Raw genomic sequence first — 18413 nt, forward strand, 5'->3', positions numbered from 1 at the left:
CCCCATTGGGGGCCTTGACCATCCTGCAAACAGCCATAATCCCCTCACCCAGGCTGGCCCAGGCACTCCAGCAGGGACCCCCATCCTGAAGGGGGTGTGGCCAGTCTGAAAACAGCCCTCAGCCCCTCACCCAGGCTGGCCCAGGCACCCCAGCGGGACCCCCACCGTGATCCGGAACACCCTTCAGGGCAAAACCAGCTGGCCCCCCACCCATGCACCAGGCCTCTATCCTATATAATAATCCTATATAATAAAAAGGTAATATGCAAATTGACCCTAACAGCAGAAGGACTGGGAATGACTGGTCACTATGACACACACTGACCACCAGGGGGCAGACGCTCAATGCAGGAGCTGCCCCCTGGTGGTCAGTGCACTCCCACAAGGGGAGCTCTGCTCAGCCACAAGCCAGGCTGCCGGCTGCCAGCACAGTGGTGGTGGCAGGAAACTCTCCCGCCTCCTCAGCAGCGCTAAGGATGTCCAACTGCAGCTTAGTCCTGCTCCCCGCTGGCAAGTGGACATCTCCCGAGGTCTCCCAGGCTGCCTGAGGGATTTCTGAGTGCCAGCTTAGGCCCAATCTCCCGGGGAGTGGGCCTAAGCCAGCAGGTGGTCATCCCCTGAGGGATCCCAGACTGTGAGAGGGCACAGGCTGGGCTTAGGGATCCCCCTGAGTGCACAAATTTTTGTGCACCGGGCCTCTAGTGTTTATATAAATGTATATACATATATATGTGCCTATATATATATATATATATATATATATATATATATATATATATATGCAAATCAGAATAAGATGATATAATATGTGTAAAATCTAGGTATTATATATCTAGTTATACATGAGAGATGTTTATGAAACATTTATATCAGAATGTGAATGGGAACCAAAAATAGTACTGGGGACAAGGAATCTCAAAACATAACATTTGCACTAAAAGTCAACATGTAGTGTGTAAGTAATTTGATAAAAATTATTCTTAATGATAATGTACTGATTTTAAAGGGTAAAAATATTAGTTTAGCATTTCTCATTTGTCTGCCATATTGCCAGAACTACTCACTCTTTTTTCCTAATGCTTCTATTAGTCTCATTCTACATCCTCTCTGGGGTGATTTTTTGTTTCTTTTTTAATTTCAAGGCTTTATTACATATAATACTGATTATTTGTTATATTTAATAATGATTATTTCCAAAAATGTTACTACTTTCTTACACCTTATTGCAACCATTCTGAAATTCTTGCAGTTTTTGAAACTTTTTATATACCCTGACTTCTGGTCCTTCAGGAATGCCATCTTTCTGGAATATTCTAAAAGCACTCCTTCCTCTCCTGTTTATCTGACTTAACTTGAGTATATCATTTATTTCAGCTTGCATACACTTCTTCTGGGTTACAATATCTAAGATTAGATGCTTCTGTTATTGTTGTTTCAATAATACCTTATACTGCCTATAAAAATATAAAATATATATTGAAATCACTTGTTTAATTATAATAAATGCTTTTACCTACCAGACTGTAACCACTCTGAGAAATGAGTGTTGAACATTGTATTCCCAAGGCCTAATACTACTCATTCATTCATTCTTTCTAGGTGATGTATCTCTAAAAATTAGAACTCTATCTGCTGTAAAGTTCTCAAAATATTTTGAATGAATAAAAATTTGAAGTAGCTTTTCACTCTAATTTACAGAATAGGAATCTGGAGTTAGAGATGTTAAGCACTTGCTCAAGGTCACAAATTAATCTACATATATAAAAGCCTAAGCGAAAATCTGATCCTTCGACCATCCAACCAGTAGCTATGACATGCACTGACCACCAGGGGGCAGACGCTCAACGCAGGAGATGCCAAGCTGCAGTGACTTGGCAGCTGTGGTTCTCCGGTGATGCACCCAGAACCAGAGAGGAGGGAGCCCAATTCTGGAGTGTATCACCCAAGAACCAGCCTCTTGTAATCCGGGACCCCTTGGGGGATGTCAGAGAGCTGATTTTGGCCTGATCCCCATAGGCCAGGCCGGGGGATCCCACTGGTGTAGGAATCCATGCACCAGGCCTCTAGTTAGTAATAAGGCCAGAATTTGAACTTATGTTTGCCTAATTACAAAGCCTATATTCTCTATATACAACATTATATAAGATGTATAAAAAGAGGCTTTATGTAACAACAATGAAAGAGCAGAAAAATGAGGACAATTTGTGGTACACTGTTCTCTTATGATTTTTTTTCCAAAATTACTTATTGAATATTTGAAGTGTGTCCGGTGTAAGTACCAAGTATTAACAGCCACAACTAGAATCAGTAACAAGAAATGTTATATATATTTTCTCAAAAGCTATATTCCTATAACCTGTGTAATTTTAAAAGGCGTTATTTCCCATAGCTAAATTTAATTACATATTACATAGGTAAAAATCAGAATTTGATTTAATGGAAGGGATAAGCCATAGAAAGAATTAAATTTTTCACCTTTTTCAAAAATATTCTATCTTTTTTTTAAGACTGTATTATCAGCATGGTATAATGAAGAAATAATGTATGTTGGAATCAGTCAGATTTCACTCTGACATTTACTGTTTACACAATGTATCCTCAGGCACGTTACACTGTTTTCTTTTAAAAAATGGGGTTAGCAATAATAATTCCTGGGATGTTAGAATGTAGGAAATACTTACATGTGGCTAGCCTAGTACATCATACTCAATACTAAATAATAATACATAATGTATTATAGTCTCTTTCAGGTTTACACTCTTCTAGCCCAGGAACCCTATAATGTTCCTACCTTGCTATTTATTTTAACTTGAATCTCCACATACTTAGTCATGAAGGTCAAATTCACATATATAGAATGTAAACTAATATTTTCAAACCTATGAAAACTGGATTTTGAGACTTCAGTAATAAGTTACTTAGAAATATCTATTTTGTGGTCAAGGAGGAATAAAAAGAAAGAAAATTCTTAGGGCTTAAATGAGCTGAGACAGGAAAGAAACATAAATTGGATCTGAAAACTACCTCATTGGGAAACATTCTTCTAAGCTTTGTATACTGGATAAATATAAGTACTATACCAACCATGATTGCCCTTGAGAGAGAGGGAAAATTGTTGTAATTTACATAATAGCATACATACAACCTGGCAATAAATTTTAAGTGAAAGATATAATAGATAAATTGAGCACACTACCTGCAAAAATAGAAGAATTTTAACAGTCCATTAATCCATAATAAATATTTGATGAGGTTGAAGTAACTACAGAAATAAAATATAGTTTTCTTGCTGTAATTGTAATGTGATAAAATGTAAGCCATTTTAGTTCATAATTTTTTTTTTCGGAGTAAATCGGGTAATCTTTTCAAGTGTCCTACAATTTGTGGCCCAAGGAAGATCAAAAGTTAAATTATATTTATGTACAATCAAGAAAGAAAATATTATTTATAACATTAAAACCTTTGCCTAATACTCCATAAAAATTCATAATGGTATTTTATTAGAACAAGGATCCAGAAAAGAAAATGAAATATTTAGATACGATTTTCAACTTTTAAATTAATGCTAATACAGAAGGACAAGGGCAATGTTAAATTTATTTTAAGAAGTTTGGTTTTGTTTTATTTTTAGGGGTAAAATATATTATCATTAGACATCATTTCTCTATCTCCACCAGGTACCAGGATAGAATATGGAAGAATTATAGATACAGTATTTTCCACCATTAGTGGAAAAAATTAGGGGCCCTATATTTAAATTTTCTGATGACCCTAGATTTAATTTTTGATGGAACTCTTTATAAATAGTATGGCACATTTGACTACACTAATAAACAGAGAAGAGCCAAATATAACTTTAAAATTTCTTTGTTAACAAGTGTTTTTTTGTTGTTTTTTTTCTGAAATTCAGTTATTGTGTTCTATTGGAATGCTGTGATAACCCCAGGAGTGATTCAGGTGATGAACCCTGGTTTGTTTTTTTGTTTGTTGTTTTGATTTGTTTTGGGGGGGAGGAGTTTGCTGTGTTAATGGCTTTCCGGCTGTTGTGCATTTTTCAATGAGGATTCTCCTGACTTCTTGGTCTTTTGAACTTAGAGGATCGAGAGATCATGTTACAAACCAAGAATCTGTAACCAGAGAAGCTGTGTGATTTACCAAAGGTCACACTGCTTTGATAACAAAACAGGAATAAAACATTAGTAACTTATTTCCTTACACGTGTCCCTTCAGTTAATGCCTTTGTTCTTTTTAGTGACTTGCCCTTTGAGCTTCCAAGTTTTTTTCTTTATATAATTTTACTCTGGGTCCTATAAACGAATTCAGACTATGAGGTTACCAGGAGAAATGATGTAACTCAGTATTACGTAAAAAAATAAATCAGAAATGATATGCAATTATTTAAAAACATATTATGCACATATATGTTTCTCATGACCACTGTGGGTAGAAGGGGTATGACTCATTTTGTTAAAGATTGAAGATACACGGGATTTTAGATTATCTTATTCATTTTGTAGGGTGTTTGTTTGTTTGTTTACCCTTTGGAAGCTAATATTCAGATTTCTTTTTACCTTTTTTTAGAATTAGAATCTAAGAAATTAAAAAAAAATCTTAAAGGTCAAATAGAAAATATTCTAACCAGTAAAATACCCACCAAATATCAGAAATTTCCAAATGCTGGGGCAGTTTTTTTCTTGTAAAGCTTGTGATGTTGGTTTATATGCTTCTAAGTTTACAGGAGAGAGACTTAAAAATGTGTGTTAGCCAGTTATACAGGCAGTCCTCGGGTTATGTCGGACTCGATGTACATCGGTTCGTGGTTATGTCGCTATCTCCCATTTATTTATATAAAAAAAGTTACGTGATTTCGACGTATGTACATATGTGCTTTATGTTTTTTATTATTTATTTACCACAAGTAAAGGTCAGGAATTGTTATCTTTCTTTTAAATTTTTTTGACTGTTTTACCTCATTACTGCTGTGTCTGTGCTCCATGTGAGTGACGTAAGTGCTTATGTGGGTGGGTTCCCACTTACAGCAAAAATCACGTTATGTCGCGCTGTAGGAACGGATCTCCGGTGTAACCCGGGGACCTACTGTAGATGCAAAATTATGGGAAGTAGCTTTTTTTGAAAATTAGATTTCATCATATCTTAGAGTCTGCATTTAGTTGTTTACTCATTGAACCATAATTTGTAGATACTAGTACTTTGTTGCATGTCTACTGTTCAGCTTCTAAACATCAGATATACTTATCAAAGGAAGAAAACATATTTGGGCAACATTCATGTTGATTCTTGAAGCATAAATGTAAGTTTTCATTATCTTGTCAGTTAACAAAAGAAAACTCTCTTAGAAGTATTGATTAAATCACACGTTGGTCATTTTCCTTTTTCTTGCCAATACTTTTTTTTTTATGTCAGAAGATTTGTTGGTTTGCTGTATGATATAGTCTATCCTTTGATATAGTCTTACATCTCTATATATCAGTGATTGCCTCCTTCTTACATCTATCTTTGAATAACACTTAGGCACTAATCATACTTTTTAGTATTCAAAAAGTTAAATTTATTCTAAAATTTATATAACAACTAATTTTATTGAGTTGCTTTGTTTTGATTTTACTTTCAACTTACGATGTTGACAGCTCTCAGAGGCAAAGTTAGATCTAACTCTCCTACTTTGGCTCTCTGTATTCAGAAAAGGCCTTTTTTCTTTTAAAACATATGCACATGACTTTGTAGCACTGGAGCATAGAGCTTCATCCAGCTGTTTCTCTCTGAGAGGAGGCTGAGTCCCTTGGTGCAGACAGCTGACATCTATTCCTTTTACTCGCAATACCATGAATCCAAAAAGTCCTTCATCAGATGATTCTCCTTGGTTTTCAGTCACTGGAAAGTGCTCATTTAAAAGATATTAAAAGTACGTGTATCCTATGGCCTCAAGAAGTCACTGTCACTATATGTTTCCTCTGTATCATTTGTGGAAAAATAGGAGTGGAGCTCTGATTAAATTAGCAAATGAGATACCGATGAAGTCAAGCACAGTCTATATCATCTTTCCTGTTGGATGTGTTTATATCTTTCACAGAATTCCCAACTTGTGAGCCACTAACTCAATTTATATGCAAAAGTGGAAGGTGCATTAGCAGCAAATGGCACTGCGACTCTGGCAAGTACCGAATGTTCACTGTGCTGCACTGATTTGATTGGGGGCCTGGCTGTCTGTGCTGCTTCGCCTCCTTCAGAGCGGTCTGCAGAGAGGCGTGCAGAGTCAAGCACAATGGCTGGAATGAGTGGTGAGAGGGCAGCTGGTACACGGATAGGGATTAGCATTAAGGATAATGGAGCTCACTATCTGTCCCATGGGGCTGTGATAGGCATTTGTTTTCAGTTCCTATGCCAGACACAGTCTAAGTCTGCAAACATGAAGTAAAAAGGAGACAATTGAAGAAATGACCTGGACAAATCAGATTCCCCAAGGTATATATGAAAAATGCTCTGTAACCCAGGATGGAGTAGTGTATAAATTCTTATATAATTATCCAGATGGTCTCAATTCTGTCACCTTGCTTTTTTATGTGCAAATGATGTGGGTTTTTTCTTATACTCATTTGTATTATCACCCTAAATTATGCCAAGTATAGATAAATGAATTAGATATAATCGATGCATTCCCAGCTATTGATTTCAATGTAACCTGTTTTCACTTTATATTTCTCTCCCTTCCCTTTCGTAATAGTTGTTAATAAAAAAATATAAATCATTGCTAATGTAGTGTCCAACAATTTCCCAGTGTAAATACACTCTTAGGAGGTAGTGAGGGGGTGGGGGGGGGGGGCGAGAGTTATACAGTGGCCCTCAGGTTGGAGAATGGGGAATGAGGGATTGAATGGAAGATATAAATTCTGATGCATGGATATGGTAGTCAAAATAACTTTCCACAATAATTATGTTGCTAACTATATCATTTCATGAAATTCCTACAGTCACCATTGTTGTCCCACTTCATAATTATATCATGCTGCTTAGATTTATTCAGTAAAGTGGTTGATCAGTTCTGAGTGAAATAGAAATTAAGCTTCAATATTCAAAGTCAGGATTTTTTCCTCTTAATTTAGTAGTTGTATCAAATCATAAGTGAAGCAATATAAAACAGAAAATAGTATCCCACTGTTCATGGGAACAGCTGACCACCGATTTGGTGTGCCTTTTTCAATAACAAAACAAAACTCTGAGGGGAAAAAGCACTTAGATATTTCGTAATAAAACGTCTCTCCCTGGATCAGTTTTCACTGGGTTTACATTGACGTTTCTCTCCAGACGATGACTGTGGGGACGGGAGTGATGAAGTCGGCTGTGTTCACTCTTGCCTTGATCACCAGTTCAGATGCTCCAGCGGCAGATGCATCCCCGGCCATTGGGCCTGCGATGGTGACAATGACTGTGGAGACTTCAGTGATGAAACCCAAAGCAATTGTACCAAGGAAGGTTAGTCATTTTATGAATCTATGCAATCTCATTCTTAAGTTATATCATGTTTGGAGTATTTCAGAGTGAATAGTATGTAAAAACTAGTGACCCGGTGCATGGATTCGTGTACATTGAAAGGAAATTAATTAGAAGGTGCTGGCAGGGTGGGACTGGGGTCCCTTGGCCTGGCCTGCAGGGATCGGGCTGAAATCAGCTCTCTGATATCCCCCGAGGGGTCTCTGAGTGCAAGAGGGCACTCTGCAAAGTTGCTGTCAAACAGGGTGTGGAATGCAAACGCAAGTGTACAATAAACCAGATTCGGGGCCGACAGTGCCCCAGCAACAACATAACCCATGGCTAAAGGTGGAGTCGTGCAGTCCTGCAAGGAATTGGGCTCCCTCCTCTTTGGTTTCAGGGTGTGTCACCCAAGAACCGCCACTGCAAGTCACTGCAGCTCGACAGCTCTTGCATTGAGCATCTGCCCCCTGGTGGTCAGTGTGCATCATAGAGACCAGTCGGACGGTTGGACACTTAGAATGTTAGCCTTTTATATATAGAGATACATTGCTTATCAGAAAAAAATATATATGTATATAAAATTGTGTAAAATAATGTGCTGATCTCTTTTCTTTCACTCTTTCCTTTCTCTGGTTTCTCACCTTAATTCCTCCTTATACTTTAATACCTTTTTCTCTGTTTTTTACTTCCTACTTTTGATAAATGCTTTAGTTTCATTAGATGCTTTACTTACTACATTTTAACCCCCATCTAACTTCTAAATGACCAAACCCCAAATCCATCCCAAAAGGAAAAAAAAAGAAAAGAAAGAAAACAAGAAAGGCATAATTTTCCTTTTATTTCCACGCCACATTTGTTTCCTTAAGGTTTGAAATAATTCCCTATTAAAGGGTGATATAGTCCAACTGATGGACTTTCTGGAAAGCTAGCTAATGCAGGAGGATATCATGACATGACTTTCAGCATATCCATGGGCAATTGGGTCTTGTCATTTGCATGAGTTACTTTGCAAATGTGATGAACAATAAGGAAATATTAATAAATTAGAAATCATGTACAAATAGAACAGGAAAAAACTATTAGGCTGTCAAACATTTATATAATCAGTAACATTTGAAAGTAGAACGCTATTCATCCTTTCATTTATTCCACAAATATCTACTGAGAACTTCTTATGTGTCAGGTACTGTGCTTGGACTGAAAGGGTAGGTAAAAAGATAAGAAAGCATGGTCTCTGTTCTGTTTTAAATTTCTAACAGGCAAACAGACAAATAATAAAGTGATTTATTTAAATGGTAGTGTTAGGGGAACCCTATACTATGTGATCATAAGAAAGCAATCATTTTCACAGTCTTTTTCCAAGGAGATATATCAGTCTTTTGTAAATATTTGACAACCTATAAAATAGAAAGTTTCTGAAGTATTTACTTTGATATGATTCCTTTTGTTTTCTCTTCTCTCTCTCTTTAACTCTCCCTCCAACCCTCCCTCCTTCTCCTCATTATTTCACTCTGGTTTCCTTTTACCTCTCAATTTAGTTGGTTCACTAGTGTATATGAGCTATGCTTTTTTAAAAATGTCACATGGAAAAAGTGAATGAAAATATGTTTTTCAATTTTTCTTTGTATATTTGAAACATTCATCTGAGATGTGGTTGACATTTCATTGCTAAATTACATTTTGAATATAAACTGCCTTTTCCCCTACCTCACAGATGTCTTTTAAAGATCCTCGTGAGGTGTGCATCTGTGGCTGCTGGCACTGCCCCATAATATTCTGTAAAAGATAAATTGCCCCAACGTTAATTTACTTTCATCTCAGACTTAAAATCCCATCCGTCTCTTCAATGTCTATTGATCTTTAAGTTTGAATGCTCATTGCACATTAAGAAGTTTTGGAGAGATTGTTTTAGCCTCATGAGTCTCTGAAGTGGGTGACACACCCCCCTGGAGTCTCTTCAGAGTTTTGGGTGGGGGGGAGGGGGGTTGAATTATTGTTGAATCAGTGACTATTTAATGTTAATGGCCTTCATCTGTAGAGCACTGCAGTTTCACTAATAGATCACTGTAAATGATGTACTATCCATGTGAACGCCATGCATTTTTGTATGATTGTGGAAATTCACTAAGGAAATGACCCAGATAATCTACTTGATTCTTGAACATGTTTCAAGCAGAGGATGAGGAGGACTTCCGGAGTTAATTTATATTTATCAGGTTACAAATTGTACTAGGATTCCCTAGTCAAATACTATCCTTGGTAAATACAGGTTATGTAATTGAAGGAAAGTAACAAGCTGGGATCACTTTGGTGCAGGACAATCCAGAGTATTTCAAAAGGCACTTCAATACTTTTACTCATCATTATTGTGGCTGTGTATGCTGACATAGACATTGTAAAATGTCGATGACGCATAGGCATGCTCAAGAGGATCAGAAGGCCATTTTGTACATGCAGGGTTTGTGAGGCCTTGCCAAGGTAAAGTAGTAAGTTGATGCAATTAGTCATGTAATCCAGTCCCCAAACCTCAGGCGGAAGAAAGAGCAGGGCATTCTGGCTTGAATTTCAAGACTGGCTGTCAAAACTGATCAAATCCACTGCGTCATTGCTCAGCACCTTGCTTTACACTGCCTGGGGAAGCAGAGCATATGGTGTAGTTTTTCTCAACTCACATTGTTTTTAAAATACACTTGAATTAACTTTTAATAGTAAGGGAGCAGGAGAAACCAGGGCATGGAACATTCTGGATATAATTTCCACTTCAGAAAATTTTGGAATTGAAGTTTGATTCATATTCTCTCTAAACTTCTTTCAAACAAAAGAATTTCTATAGTGATCATCACTGTTTTCATCATCAACATGGTGAAGAAATGAAAAAAGTTCCCTTCTAAATTAATGTATACTTATCTCTTCCCCTTAAGGTTGTGCTGCTCTTTCCTCTCACTTCCAAACTTCCTTTTGGAAGTGAGAGGCAAAAACCCAACAACAACACAATATCTCTAGAAAGTGCTGTATTTTCATAATTACTTTTGCATGTGTGCACAACCACTACAAGCAACAGTGGAATAGAAAGACAATATAGAGCAAATTGATTCTTTCCTTTGTTTAAATGCCTGTTTCTCATTCATTTAGCTCTGGTTTCTTTTTTATCCTGAATCCTTTGATCAATAAAATATATTTCTACAATGACCCATTTATAAATCTACTGGGTAAATCATTTTTTTTCCAAGTGGAAAAATACGTGAGGCTGAACCTCAAAAATTTGGTATGAGGAATTTTCCTCTACAGACTCAGTACTGGTTATTTACTTAAGCATTGAAAGGTTTTTAAAAAAAATTATTTCACTTGTAGGGATATCAGGAATAAAGTTAAAACGAGAATCTAGTCTTTTATTACAAGTCTTTAACTCGCTGGCTGAAATGTTAAAAAAAAAACAAACAAAAAAAAAACAACGCTGGACATATGTCACATCTACAAAATACAGCTCCATAGAATTAATCTTTTCTCATTGTTGACAGTTTAATTCATGTGAATTATGTAAACTTTCATTCTTATACTCTTTGGGAACAGTCTCAATCATATTTCATCCAAAAAATAAGCATTTCTGAAGCAAACACATGAAAATTGTTCAGTATCATTAGACAGCTATTCCCTCTGGGCAATTTCATTCTGAAATTATTGTAAAAATTATATCAAATAGTTTCAACATGGAGCTGATGGAGAAGGGGACAGATATCCCCTAGAATAGATTTTGCCTCAATTTTGTAATTTATGCTAAACAGAACATAAATATCCCTCAAAGAATTAGATTTTCCTTTGCTTTGAAGAAAGTAAAGATTTATGGTAATTGTCTTTAATGCCTTTTGTTCGGCTGTCTGAAAAGGGGATATTTACTGCCTACTGCACTAGATGCCTGAACTGGGTGATGCTGGAACACATGTGATCTCTTATTTATATTTTGAATACAAATAATATGCAAATTTAAAACTAAGAACGTATTGGCCTTCACTTTTTTTAAAAAATATATTTTATTTATTTTTTTACAGAGAGGAAGAGAGAGGGATAGAGAGTTAGAAACATCAATGAGAGAGAAACATCAATCAGCTGCCTCCTGCACACTCCCTACTGGGGATGTGCCCACAACCAAGGTACATACCCTTGACCAGAATCGAACCTAAGTTCGCAAGCTGACGCTCTATCCGCTGAGCCAAACCGGTCAGGGCTTGGCCTTCACTTTTTATCTATTAATAATAACTTTAACAAGTTCCCAAATCCATTAGGCAGTTAAATGTATAACATTATTAATATTCACTCTCATACATGATCCCATTTGTCTGCTGTTGATGTTTAACTTTGCTTCTGCTTTGGAAATTTCTGCTTTCCTTTTGAGCTCTGTCCCCATCCGTTCATCATTGATTTTTTCACCTTACTATTTCCTTGTTCCCAAATTTAATAAGAAAACGAGAATAGCTTTCTTTGTAGTTTTATAGTCAAGTACAATACTTACCGCACAGTGAATGCTCAGTAAATAATTATTGAGAGAAAGAGTCTATATCTTGAAAAAAAATGTTTTTACTTACAGAATTCACCCTTTATTTGTTTTGTCTTATTTATCTTGTAACTTTTATCTGTTACCTCACTTCACCTCCAAATCCTGGAGTTTGTTTTCATGAAGATGAACAAGACCTAGGTACACTGATTTGGTCATGTGCATTTTCTTAATACAATGTAACTTATTTCATTCATCTAATAAATATTTGCAATTTCAACCCAAGATTTAATAAAATAAAATAGGATGTCTTTCTAATCTTTTATTATTTTCTTTGTTTGTTTAAGTCTTATCTGGAACAGTATATTCTCATTAGTTGGTGACTCATTAGTTGCCAAGCACTTTACACTTGTTATTCCAATTAATCCTCACAATAAGATTTAAGTTAAAATATTTGCCTATGATTACATAGTTGGAGCTTCAAACAAAGGTTGTCAGCTCTTTTTATTTTTCAAATGTTTTTCATTGATGAGAGAGAGAGAGAGAGAGAGAGAGAGAGAGAGAGAGAGAGAGAGAGATCAGTATGTCCCCTACTGAGAATCAAGCCTGAAAGCTGGGTCTGTGCTCTGACCAGAAATCAAACTGATGACCTTTTGGTGCAATGGATGAGGCTCAACCAACCATGGAGCCCCACCTACTAGGGCGGGGTGTCTGCTCTTTATTCCTGTATCCAGATATCTGCTTTTCTAGCTATTGAGTTTATTCTCTCTTTTTTTCTAATTTTCTATGAACTAACATTTACATGATTTCCAAATAATTACACCCTTGTTCTCAATTGCACACTCAATTTTCCTTTAAAATGGGAAAAGAAAGATTTTTCTACTTATTGCAAGGCATTAATGAAATTTCCCAAAGGTCACTAGAAAGGACCTGGGCCATTACATTCAATAATCACAGTAAGTCTGTCTCTTTTCTTTCTATTTTCTTCCCGTCCCCCCCTCCCCCCCTCCCCCAATTCTCCTTGACATACTGGATTCTGGAACTTCCTTGTTGGAATAACTGTGGACATTCCCATAGAGAAAATTTTCTGGTACCCAAATAATATACTTGTATGCTTTACAAATTTTACCTTATAGACTCAGAAATTTTAGGAAACTGGAAGATAATTGAAAGATTATTTAGTTCAGTTATTTTATAGTGCAGATGAGTAAAAGATCTCAGGTAGATGAAATTATTCTTATGCAACAAAACAATATGTTGCATCCTGGAAGGTGCTGATGATGTTTTGTGTTAGAGATGTTGAGACTGAGATCTTTGATCCATAAATCATCTTCAGAAGGGATTTTGGAACAAATGATTATGCCAAGTTCTTGGAGGAAAATCCAGTAAGGTCTGAAGTATTGCCAAACAAATACAGATAATAGCCTACCTAGGGAGGTTGAATCCACTCAGACAAGTACAGGTATCAAAATCTGATTTGTAGCTGAAGACTTAGGTTACACATTTAAGCATGGAAAGAATGGAAATTTAAACCTAGCATATTTTGACTTCCAGTCTACTTCAGATCTCAACTTAGCTGAACCATCATATTTTTAGCAGCACAGTATAATCCTAACCACATAGCAATAAATACTAGACACAAACTCAGTCATCTGTTTTGTTTCTCTTTCATGAAAATATCCTGAGATATTTGCTAAAACACACAATCAAAACAAACTGACCCCTTATTTATAAACTATTGGCTTTGAATTTGGTGAAATTATGTTATGGACTCAGCAAAATCAGATAATCATCTGTCCTAATTTTTTATTAAGAACATGGATTGTTCCCTGGATAGAATACATTTTAAAATAAATGTAGACTCTATCTAGTTTTAGAGAAGTATAATATCTGTTTTCAATAAGATGGAAATTACCTGGCTTAAGTTTATTCTCTCACTGATTGGTTTATTTTCCTTAAGGAATGTTAATACCGAGATAGCAAAACAATGTTAATTATTAGTGGAATTTATCCATAAGAAGCCTCCTTTTGTTCTACCAAACAAAATAACTCCTTAAAGGAAATTTTAACCTTAATACTGCAAACAACGTTTATATCAAGAGCAAAGAAAACAGAGGAGAAACCAAGATGACGGTATAGGTAAACACCCGAAATTGCTGCCTCGCACAACCACTTCAAAAATACAACTAAAAGACAAAATGAACATCATCCAGAACCACAGGAAGGCTGGCTGAGTGGAAATCCTACAACTAGAAGGAAAGAGAAAAGCACACAGAGACTCAGAAAAGGTGCGGACGTAAAGTGCAGAGGTACGGAGGCACGCGGAAAGGGCTGGCAGCTGAGGACACAGTTGTCTTTTTCAATCGGGAGGAAGTCTCATGCTCCCAACTGCTCTGAACCCCAGTTCCAGGCGAGTCTCTGAGACCCAGACTCATATGGGAGAAACTGGACTGTCTGGAATCGGTCGGAACTTGAGGGCCGCTTTTGCTGGATAGCCTCAGGCAAAGGCTAGATTAGCACCTCCCTAGAGATCCAGGAGCCAGGAAACCCAGAGGTCAGAGTGGGACCATCCAGTTTGCAGCTCCGTGGAACCATAAAGGACACATCAGGGGACAGACTCAGTGAGCACCAAAGCCCCACTGACGCAAGTCTTGCCCCAGAAGGGTGTCTCCAGCACAGAAGTTCTCCCACTGCAGACACAGCTTATTCTCACAGACAATTGGCCTGGAGGTCAATTCCTCCCAGTGATACCTACAACAATCAAGGCTTAACTACAACAAGACTGTGCACAAAGCCCACAAAGGGGTGCACCAAGAGTGTCCACCTCAGGTAATTGGGGAGGCTGAGCCACTGGGCCCTATAGGACAGCTAGCAAAGAAAGCCACTCTATCAACACAGGGCAGCATAAAAAATCTGGAGACAAAGAAACAGGTCACAAATGACAGAAATGGAGGAAAGCAAATAACTGGATATAGAGTTCAAAACCACCGTTATAAGGTCTTTCAAGAGTTTTCTAGAAACTGCTGATAAAATTAGACCCTCAATAAGTCTAGTGAGACCGCAGATAAACTTAGTGAGACCTTCAAGAAATCTAGTGAGACCCTTGAGGTTATGAAAAAGGACCAACTAGAAATTAAGCATACACTGACTGAAATAAAGAATATTATACAGAGTTCCAACAGCAGACTAGAGGATCGCAAGAATCAAGTCAAAGATTTGAAATACGAAGAAGCAAAAAACACCCAACCAGAAAAGCAAAAAGAAAAAAGAATCCAAAAATATGAAGATAGTGTAAGGGGACAACTTCAAGTGTACCAACATATGAATTATAGGGGTGCCAGAAGAAGAGAGAGAGAGCAAGATATTGAAAACCTATTTGAAGAAATAATGACAGAAAACTTCCCCTACCCGGTGAAAGAAATAGACTTACAAGTCCAGGAAATGCAGAGAACCCCAAACAAAAGGAATCCAAAGAGGACCACACCAAGACACATCATGATTAAAATGCCAAGAGCAAAAGACAGAGAATCTTAAAAGCAGTAAGAGAAAAGCAGTCAGTTACCTACAAGGGAGTACCCATATGACTGTCAGCTGATTTCTCAACAGAAACTTTACAAGCCAGAAGGGAGTGGCAAGAAATATTCAAAGTGATGAATAACAAGAACCTACAACCAAGATTACTTTACCCAGCAAAGCTATCATTCAGAATTGAAGGTCAGATAAAGAGCTTCACAGATAAGAAAAAGCTAAAGGAGTTCATCACCACCAAACCAGTATTATATGAAATGCTGAAAGGTATCCTTTAAGAAGAGGAAGAAGAAGAAAAAGGTAAAGATACAAGTTATGAACAACAAATACAATCTATCAACAAGTGAATCTAAAAATCAAGTGAATAAATAATCTGATGAACAGAATAAACTGGTGATTATAATGAATCGGGCATAGAAAGGGAGTGGACTGAGTATTCTTGGGGGAAAGGGGTGTGGGGGATGCGGGAAGAGACTGGACAAAAATCGTATACCTATGGATGAGGACAGTGGGGGGGGGTGGGTAAGGGCAGAGGGTGGGGTGGGAACCGGGTGGATGGGAGCTATGGGGGGTAAAAAGAGGAACAACTGTAATAATCTAAACAATAAAGATTTAATTTCAAAAAAAGAGCAAAGAAAACAAAGGTCCCAGGTTCGATTCTGGTCAAGAGCATGTACCTTGGTTGTGGGCACTTACCCAGTAGGGAGTGTGCAGGAGGCAGCTGATAGATGTTTCTCTCTCATTGATGTTTCTAACTCTCTATCCCTCTCCCTTCCTCTCTGTAAAAAATCAATAAAATATATTTTTAAAAAATAAAGTCAATAGGTAACAAGAACACCTACTTTTAATGAAGACTCTCAGCCTGTTTTCTGTGGTTTTAATAAAGCTGAAAATAATGGCAAGAATAAATTAATTTTCATAGTCTTTAAATTCTGCTTCCTCATTCTCCATTTGCAGTTAATGATCAGTGAAATGATAGGACATAAGACATTTAGCAGAAAATAAGCAAATAAACAAACAGAAAAGTGGCAAAGCACATGGATAATCTACAAAATAATTCACTTATCAGTAGGAGTGCCCATGCTTTTGAGAGGGTAAAGACATAACCAATGGGATAAAACCTGGTTAGTAGTTAGATTCTTTCATAGCCAATTTGAAAAGTCAGCCTCTGTTTCCTTATTTGTGTGAAGTATCAACTGAATTTTCACTTAGGTATTATAGTTCTGCAATGTGCTAATCACATTCATTCACTTTTTGCTAGGGAAACCATTTCAGTGTTATGTTGGAATTTGTGCACCATTAATTGATTGTTATCTGCATCCTAAACCTTTCCCCAAATAACTCTGCTGCATAAAATAATCCACTTAAACCACCGCAACCTTCCTGGCATGGAATATTCACTCATATCAGAATCTTTCAGCACAGCATACTGTTATTGCTGATATGCATGCCCTTGAATCAGCTGTTCTGTGAATCATAAACAGAATTTAGGACATTTTACACAGGGTTCACCAAATCTTTTCTATAATGGCTCAGGTAGTAAATATTTTAGTCTTTGCCTATTGCATCTACCAAGTCCACTGTTTTGGCACACACACAAAAAAAGCCATATAATATATATCCTCAAATCATGACTGTGTTTCAATAAAATTTTATTTATAAAAAATGGTAGTGGACAAGAATTAGTATGCAGGTCATAGCTTGCTGGTTTATCCCTTATTTTTTAAAAAAGTAAGTACATAGAGACACATACTAAAGGAGCTATAATCCTGAGTAATTCTAGATGCCCTAGTTCCAGAGACCATCAAATTTATTATGATACAAAGTTAAAAAATAATGGGGAAAAGATAAGGCCAGTGAATGAAGAAATAAACCATTAACTTTTAAATTATATTCTTTGGCCCTCGCTCAAATATATATAGTCCATATGTATAGCCTTATACATATTATTTCTATATAATAACTAGAGGCACGATGCACAAAATTTGTGCAAGGGGCTCCACCCCCACTGCTGCTGTCGCCCGGGGGCCTCTGCCGCCTCTGCTGCCTCTGCCTCGGCCTTGGCCCCTGCTGCTGCGGCTTTGTCCGGTCTAATTAGCATATTATGCTTTTATTATTATAGATGTCCTTCATTAAAATATCAAATTAAATCATGGCATCTTTAAATTCTTTTTCCAGTAAATATTTGATGCCCACTGTGAGCTAGGCATAGTGCTATGCCAAAAAATAAAATTCCAAATGCGATATATCCACATCACAATCTGTTTTACTTAATATTTAACATCAACCATATCTGTTAAGGAGATTGCTTAATTTGAACAGTAAATAGAAAAAAAAATTCTCAATTTTAGCCAATTTGACAGATTAATACATTCTGGTCACTTGGATTTAGATAATGTAGAATTCTATCACTCCCATGATATATTCAATTCTAAATGAAATGCTCATGGCAGAGTTCCAGATATCAAAACTTAAACTTTAATGAACTGAAAACAATGCTTTGTTTCATAGTTTTCACTTTAATACTTTAACTTACTGGGGGATACTTAGTATGCTAAATTGAATTTTTTTCAATATAGTTTTTTTATTTTTTATTGCTTAAAATATTACAAAGAGTAGTACGTTTGTCTCCTTTTTTCCACCTTGACCTTCCCCAGCCTCCCCCCCCGCCCAGTGTCTTATGTCCATTGGTTATGCTTATATGCATGCATACAAGTCCTTTGGTTGATCTCTTACCACCCCCCCCACCAACCCTCCCCAGCCTTCCTGCTGTAGTTTGACAGTCTGTTTAATGCTGCTCTGCCTCTGAATCTATTTTTGTTCATCAGTTTATAATGGTCTTTATTATCCATAAATGAGTGAGATCATGTGCTATTTTTCTTTCACTGACTGGCTTATTTCACTT

The 18413-nt window shown here is 36.8% G+C and overlaps 1 protein-coding gene across 1 annotated transcript in view; it reads left to right on the forward strand.

Moving 5' to 3' along the window:
• LRP1B (LDL receptor related protein 1B) overlaps nucleotides 1–18413 on the forward strand; it is a 1324618-nt gene that overhangs the window by 680469 nt on the left and 625736 nt on the right. Inside the window, exons 19-20 of the mRNA XM_023752441.1 lie at nucleotides 6092–6172; nucleotides 7324–7491. Of these exons, the coding sequence (XP_023608209.1) occupies nucleotides 6092–6172; nucleotides 7324–7491 (249 nt within the window). The remainder of the gene's footprint in view (nucleotides 1–6091; nucleotides 6173–7323; nucleotides 7492–18413) is intronic.

Source organism: Myotis lucifugus, unplaced genomic scaffold, assembly GCF_000147115.1.
Source record: "Myotis lucifugus unplaced genomic scaffold, Myoluc2.0 scaffold_32, whole genome shotgun sequence".
NCBI lineage: Eukaryota > Metazoa > Chordata > Mammalia > Chiroptera > Vespertilionidae > Myotis > Myotis lucifugus.